Source organism: Prunus avium, chromosome 8, assembly GCF_965620075.1.
Source record: "Prunus avium chromosome 8, drPruAviu1.hap1.1, whole genome shotgun sequence".
Lineage (NCBI taxonomy): Eukaryota > Viridiplantae > Streptophyta > Magnoliopsida > Rosales > Rosaceae > Prunus > Prunus avium.
In genome coordinates this window covers 26,731,883-26,739,896 of record NC_142291.1, presented here as the reverse complement: position 1 = coordinate 26,739,896, position 8,014 = coordinate 26,731,883, and the positions used below count along the sequence as shown (strand labels likewise).

The 8,014-nt window shown below is 42.3% G+C and overlaps 1 protein-coding gene across 1 annotated transcript; it reads left to right on the top strand.

Moving 5' to 3' along the window:
* Window positions 1-5,947: 5,947 nt before the first annotated feature.
* LOC148292425 (uncharacterized) lies at window positions 5,948-6,828 on the top strand. The gene is made up of 2 exons (XM_088245814.1): window positions 5,948-6,027; window positions 6,345-6,828. Exons 1-2 carry the CDS (start codon window positions 5,948-5,950, stop codon window positions 6,826-6,828), a joined length of 564 nt encoding a protein of 187 aa, XP_088101940.1.
* The last annotated feature ends 1,186 nt before the right edge of the window (window positions 6,829-8,014 follow it).

The window sequence follows — 8,014 nt, the reverse complement described above, 5'->3', positions numbered from 1 at the left end:
TAGCATATGTAAGTGCGAGGTCGATTCCACGAGGATTGGTGATTGAATGATCCAATTTGTTTCCCCTACACAAAATAGAAATGAAAAAGGAAATAAATAAAACAAGAAAAAAAAAGGAAATAACTCAAGCAAATAAGTTCCCAAGTTCAATTAGATTAACGGATTGATTCTAGCTAAAGTATGATTAAGCCATGGTGTTTGGTCATAACCTTGTGTTCCTAATTCCCTAATTTGATCATTTGTTGTCTAACCTAAAACTAAGCATTAGGAACCCATTAAGCATAGAAGAACAATTTAAACAACCAAGCATGTATCTAATCCCTGTTGTCGAATGTCCATACATACTCTTCCTATTCATAGTTCAATTCGAATTAAAGCATGGTGTCTACTCTTAATTCAAACCAAGATAGCTAACATGAAAGCCTAAATGGTGATCAATCATTCAAACTAGCATATTAACTTATAAGCATAATGAATAAGAACAAAAATCATAATTGAAACTTGGAAACTAATTAAACTTGAATACTTAAGAAAGAATGTACATTACAAATAAAAGTAAAGTAGAACTTGAAAAACTTAAGTTGAATTTCAGCACAAATATTTCATTACAACAATTGAAAACTAGAAAGGAAACTAAGAGAATTTGAGGGAGAGAAGGGAAGGGAGCTCTAGAGAAGTGTTTGAGAGCTCCCCCCCCTTGGGGTGTGTTTTGAAGCTTGAAGGCTTCTCTATTTATAGGGCTAAGAGGGAGGAACACCATGATGGATTCCCACACCATCCTTCATCTTTTGCTGCACCTCAAGCTTTCATCACATGGGTTCAAAGGTGGTCAGATGTGGCTGCCCTTTGCTGCCAACCCATGTGATTGCCTTTTGCTGCCAACCCATGTGGTTGCCTTTTGGTTGCTGAAAAACGAGTTTTCTGAACCAGTCTTGGTGTAGGAAGGCCAGAGGTTTCAAAACGTATCCAATGGTGCTCAAATTTGGATATGTTATACATAGACACCCATTGGAACAACTTCTATGAAGAATGTCTCCTCATCCGAGTTGTGCAGATTGCCGAAATGAGACCTGCAAGGTGACTTACGAAACTGGACTGACAAGAAGTGTGGCCCAACTTTGGTTTTGTCTTTAAGCTCTTGCTCTTTGCCAATCAGCCCTTAACATGCATGGATTGCATCAAATGTGATCTCTTGCTATCTTAACCTACAAAACACACAAATAGAGGTAAGTGACTCAAAATAAAGAGAAACTAAGCAAAATCACTAAGTAAAGAAGGCAAGCAAGTGTATGAAATTATGGACTTATCAAAACAGAAAATGGATTAAAAGCACAAGTTTAACTCAATAACATAACCAAATCAAAAGCTAGAAGGGTACAAAATGATATACAATTATGAACCGATCATCATCCCACTCTAAGTCAGAGTAGGAGGAAAGGTCAGGATGACAACCTTCTTCGTGGTAGAAACAACGGCTGATTTTAGTGCATTGTTAGGTCGAGATTGGATCCACAGAAGTATATGTGTCCCTTCCTCACTTCATCAGACTCTACAATTTTGGCACGAGGATGGGAGTGTGGAGCTAGTTCAAGCCGACTCACGGCCCTTTATGGCTTCAGCCAACGTAGTAGAGGCAAAATTTTATGAGGATGATCTTGGTCCTTTTTATTTCATAGGGTCAGATAAGAACGGCCGACCTACGGAGTCTCGGCCCAAAAATTGATAGACTTGGGAGCACATGATGCCCAAGCAGATGGGGAGCACCCCACGATGGCTGATTTCTTCTCTCTCAATGAGTGATACAACCATCGAGGAAGAGAAAAGAGCTGCGGTGGAAGACACTTTGAGACGGCTATATGGTTTTTGGGCCAAGAGAGCGGCCGAACATGGGTCAACCGCTCATTTGGTGGAATTCCTCCACGAAGGTCCGGAAGATGATGCACTCGAACTTGAGGAAGTTGAGTTGGTGCCAATTGAGATGGATGATTCAAAGGTGGAAGTCCAAGATCCGCTATTTGAGATCAACCTAGGAACGGAAGACAACCATTGGCCAATCTACGTGAGTGGCCTAATAGAGCTAGAGCTTCGGACCAAGATGGAAGAGCTTTTGAGAGAATTCAAGCATTGCTTTGCTTGGGATTATACCGAGATGCCTGGATTGAGTCGTGACTTGGTCGAGCATCGCTTACCAACAACAGAGGATTTCAAGCCTTTCAAGTAGCCACCTAGCCGAATGTCAACGGAAGTAGAATTACAGGTTAAGGAAGAAATTATAAGGCTTGTTAAAGCCAAATTTATTAGGCCAGCTAGGTATGTAGAATGGCTTTCAAATATTGTACCTGTAAAGAAAAAGACTAGAGCAATAAGAATTTGTGTTGATTTTCGTAATCTCAACCTTGCAACTCCTAAAGATGAATATCCCATGCCTACGGCTGACCTCCTAGTTGATGGGGCAGCCAAGCATGAAATCTTATCCTTTATGGATGGACACTCCAGCTATAATCAAATTTTCTTAGCCGAGGAGGATGTCCACAAAATAGCCTTCAGATGTCCCGGTTCTATTGGAACCTTTGAGTATGTGGTGATGCCATTCGGCCTCAAAAATGCCGGTGCCACATATCAACGGGCAATGAATGCCATCTTCCACGACATGATCGGTCGAAACTTAGAAGCTTACATTGACGATGTAGTTGTGAAGTTGGAGTCAAGGCCAAGTCACTCGATTGATCTTCGGTCAGCTTTCGAGAGAATGCGAAAACATCAATTGAAGATGAATCCAAAGAAGTGTGCCTTTGGGGTTTCAGTTGAAAACTTCCTAGGATTCTTGGTGCACCAAAGGGGGATCGAGATAGACAAGAACAAAGCTAAGGCCATCATTGATGCGCTGTTGTGTAGATACAGCTGCACCAAAATGGATTCAGTTGCATCCTCAACTTGTGATACTCGCAAGTGCACGAGCCGTTCGGTAGTATAGCGTATGTAAGTGCGAGGTCGATCCCACGAGGATTGGTGATTGAATGATTCAATTCATTTTCCCTACACAAAACAGAAATGAAAAAGAAAGGAAATAAATATAACAAGAAAAAAAAGGAAATAACTCAGCAAATAAGTTCCTAAGTTCAATTTAGATTAATGGATTGATTCTAGCTAAAGTATGATTAAGCCATGGTGTGTGGTCATAACCTTGTGTTCCTAATTCCCTAATTTGATCATTTGTTGTCTAACCTAAAATTAAGCATTAGGAACCCATTAAGCATAAAAGAACATTTTAAACAACCAAGTATGTATCTAATCCCTGTTGTCGAATGTCCATACATACTCTTCCTATTCATAGTTCAATTCGAATTAAAGCATGGTGTATACTCTTAATTCAAACCAAGATAGCTAACATGCAAGCCTAAATGGTGATCAATCATTCAAACTAGCATATTAACTTATAAGCATAATGAATAAGAACATGAACCATAATTGAAACTTGGAAACTAATCAAACTTGAAACTAAAGAAAAGAATTTACATAACAAGAAAAATAAATTACAACTAAGAAAACATTAAAGAAAGCTAGAATTGAGAACTAGAAAGCAAAACTAAGAGAATTTGAGGGAGAGAAGGGAAGGGAGCTCTAGAGAAGTGTTTGAGAGCTCCCCCCCTTGGGGTGTGTTTACAAGCTTAGAGAACTTCTCTATTTATAGGCCTAGGGGAAGTGAAAATCTGAATTCAATATGACTAATGCATACAACACTTGTATTATAAAATCTGAATTGGTTGATGCACTTCACCAAAAAATCCCACCAGCAGCCCTAGCTCATCTTCATGTCACCATGACCAAGCTTCCAACCAGAAACAATAGCTCATCCTGAGGTCAGCATGACCAGCAACTTCAAGGGCTTACAAATTGGGCTAGGCTGAATCAAATGAAGACTTTAAGATGTCCATTGTGAAGTTCAGAATGTGTATGATCCAACCACACAAGTATTGGCCCAATCCAAGCTCGGAGGAGGAAGTTAAGGCCGAAACAAATTGCTAACTCGTTTTGCTCGCTGACAAAAATCCATCCTGAGCATGGTTCAGTGTTTTCTAGGTTACGGACTCCAGATTTATCCAATGGGGCCGAATTTTGGATATGTTATAGTACACACCAATTGGAACAACTTTCATGAAGAAAGCGGCCTCATCCGAGTTGTGTAGGTTGCTGAAACAAAGCTTGCAATATTACCTACGGAACTGGACTGGCAGGGGGCTGTAGCCAAAATGAGTTTGTCTTTAAGCACTTCTTCCCTTTATCCAAATCAGGCTTTAACATGCATGGATTGCATCATTTCCTATCCAAAGCCATCATTGTTACCTAAAGCTGAAAGATAAACACAAAAAGGATTAAAAGCACAAGTTTAACTCAAAAACATAACCAAATCATAAGCTAGAAGGGTACAAAATGATATACAATTATGAACCGATCATGCGCCACCCCCGAAAAATAAGAAAGAGCTGCAAAGCTTGCTAGGCCAAATAAATTTCCTTCGGAGGTTTATAGCTAATTCAGTCAAGAACGTCGAACCTTTCTCATCTTTGCTAAAACTGAAGGATGAAGAGAAATTTAGGTGGGGTGAAGTCCACCTAAAGGCTTTCGATTCTATCAAGGAATATTTGACCAAACCACCGGTGCTCATCCCACCAAAACGAGGCCGACCCATGAAGCTTTATATATCGGCCTCAGAAAATTCCATTGGAAGCCTTTTGGCCCAAGACAACGATGATAAAAAGGAGCAAGCAGTGTATTACCTTAGTCGGATTCTAACAGCCACTGAAAGGAAGTATTCACCGATTGAAAAACTTTGCTTGGCTTTATATTTCACAGCGACCAAATTGAGGCACTACATGTTGCCTTCCACGGTTCATATAATTGTCAAGACTGATATGATAAAATACATGTTTACTCAGCCAATTATTAGAGGTCGGATAGGAAAATGGACGATGGCCTTGGCTGAGTTTACTTTTCGTTACGTGCCACAATTGGCTGTCAAGGGGCAAGCATTGGCTGATTTCCTGGCCGCTCACCCTTGTGTCGAAATAGAAGACATGGACTATTTTTCGGTCAACACATTGAGTCTATTTCCATGGCATCTCTATTTCGACGGATCTCGAACTTCGAACATGGGTGGAGCAGGCATCATCATAGAATCACCCCAAAGTTTTCGAACTCTCTATTCATTCCAGTTGGACTTTGATTGTTCCAACAATCAGGCCGAGTATGAGGCTCTGATCATCGGGTTAGAAATCGAGAGAGAACTCGGAATAAACAATGTCGTAATTCTTGGGGATTCGATGTTGGTTTTGAAACAACTATCTGGGGACTACAAGGTGACCAGCCAAGCCTTGCTCGGCTATCATGCTTTGGCCAGCCAAATGATCGAGGATCTTGATGAAGTGACTCTTACTCACCTACTGAGGGAACACAATTCTCAGGCCAACGCCATGGCCCAATTAGCATCAGGAGTTCAAATCTCCGAAGGACTATCTGAAGAACTTTTCAAGGTAGAGAAACGATCTCTTTCTTCTGTTTTTGAAAGAGGGATTTCTCCGGAAGTCATGGTGCTAACCGTAACAGGCCACATAGCCAACAAGTTCGGCGAAGGGCCTGATATTACGTGATAAGGGATGAGATACTCTTCCGCATAGGCTCTGACGACTTGCTCATGAAGTGTTTGGGCAAGAAAGAACAACTTATAGCCATGACTGAAGTCCATGAAGGCATATGTGGAGCTCATCAAGCCGGCATCAAGATGAGATGGCTCTTGAGGAGACATGGCTATTATTGGCCAACTATCCTCAAAGACTGCATCTAGTATGCCAAGGGGTGCCAAGATTATCAAAGGCATGGTCCAGTTCAACATGTTCCGGCTGGACCTATGAATCCCATTGTGAAGGCTTGGCCCTTCAAAGGTTGGGCGATGGATGTGATTGGTCAAATTTACCTAGAGTCGTCCAAAGGCCACAAGTACATCTTGGTGGCCACCGACTTCTTCACAAAGTAGGTGGAGGCCGTCCCGCTAAAGAAAGTAACCCAAGCCGAGGTGTTAGAATTCATCGAGAAGACCATCATCCACCGATTCGGCTTACCTAAATCCATCATGACTGATCGAGGAACGGCTTTTATGGGGAATGCTGTCCAAGTAGCCGTAAGAAATTGGGGAGTTCGAATGGTTCAATCCACTCCGTACAATCCTCAATAGAATGGCCAAGCTGAGGCCATCAATAAAGTTATAAAAGGGGTCTTGGGAAAAAAATGATCGAGAATAATCTCAAAGAATGGCATTCCCTACTTTCTAATACTCTATGGGCATATAGGACCTCAAGAAGGTCTGGTATCAGAACGACACCATTCGCACTCACATATGACCATGATGCCGTTCTCCCCCTCGAGATATCTATGAGATCATTGAGGGTGGCTCGGCATGGCGAGTGGAGTAAGGATAAGTACAACCAAGCCATGGTGCAAAAGTTGGATGATCTTGACGAACTAAGGTTGGATGCCTTGGACAAGCTCAAGACACAAAAGGAAACGGTGGCCCGAGCATATGACAAGAGAACTAAGGCCAAAAGTTTCGGAGTTGGAGATTTGGTGTGGAAGACCATCCTCCCGATTGGATCTAAGGATCCTAGGTTTGGTAAGTGGTCTCCGGCTTGGGAAGGCCCATTCCTCATCCACCAAGTTTTAGGGAAAGGAGCCTATAAGCTAAGTGACCGAAATGGACGAGTCCATGATGCACCAATTAATGGCCGATTTCTGAAGAAATATTATCCTACGGCTTGGGAGATGATGAAGAAATAGTCTACCAGAACATTTGGGTTTGGTAAAGTTAGTTTGTTATACAGGTAAGACTTTTGAAGCAAAGTAAAATGAATAACCCAAGCAACATCGTATATATAGATATGTTAGTTAAGCTCTGTACAAAATAGGCCAAGCAATGGCCAAAGCATCCATCGAACTGAACAAAAGCTAGCTCTATCATATCTGACAACAACAAAATGTAAGTCTAGCTAAATACAAAAGGGGGCCAACTAATGGCCTAATATAGGTCTAAACATCGTGAAACAGGCTACGAAGAGCAGTCCTAAAGCTCTCACATGCGCTCTCTCCAGCGGACGAGGCAATATGATGGGTAGCTTCCTCGCCTCAAATGACTTCACCGCAATTGAGTCTTGGCGAAGCTGAGCCTCAAGAGGCCCATAGTTCCGTATATCCTCGGAGACCTCAGCGAGAATGGCAACCCTCCTGTCCTGAAGCTGTCTGATTTGCTCATCAATACTCCCAACCTCATGCCTCTTCTTACAGCCAAGCTCGACCTTCTGCCTAATAATGGCACTCGTCGAAGCAATCTGCCGCTCTAAGGCCTCACCTACCCTTAGTTCCTCTCGAAGGGAAGGATGGCAGGGAATCAGTCTGGCCACCTCCCCAAAGAGATGTATGATCGTACGTATCGTAGTCTGGTCAGGAAAAAAGCCGGAGTTTACCAATGCCTCAATAGCGGCTTTGACCTTGTCTCTCTCATCCTGGTCGGCCAAGGATATGCAATCTCGATCTCTGTAAGATCGAAGTAGGGCCTCAGCTGCAGGATCTGGAAGCACCCCAGCCACAGTCAAAGAAGTGGCATGACGAGTGGAAGCCTCCGCAGTAGTGGCAAAAGCATCCCACTGATCGAGATAAGCAAAGATGTCGCCAGGGGCCTGCCAATTAGATTATATGAATATCAGAAGTTCCAAATTATGGAAAAAGAATTGAAGGGATTGGCAAACGATGCTTACATGGTCCAAAAGCGACTTTATAAGGTCATCTTGGTCTGTCGATGGTGGTTGATCACAGCCACCCTCAACCAAAGCTCCAGCCGTACATCCCCGAATGGAAGGGGGATCGGGCATAGTAAGTTCTCCAACCTAGCATGAGATCGAATGAGTTGAGAGAATATTTAAGCATTGAAAAGCAAGATGTCAAGAAATACCTCATGACACTGATGTGT

Excerpts from the sequence above, each read along its gene's own strand:
- LOC148292425 (XM_088245814.1), top strand. The coding sequence starts at position 5,948 with ATGGATGTGATTGGTCAAATTTACCTAGAGTCGTCCAAAGGCCACAAG. Across the intron at positions 6,028-6,344 it reads GCCACCGACTTCTTCACAAA|GACCTCAAGAAGGTCTGGTA; the intron begins GTAGGTGGAGGC and ends ATGGGCATATAG.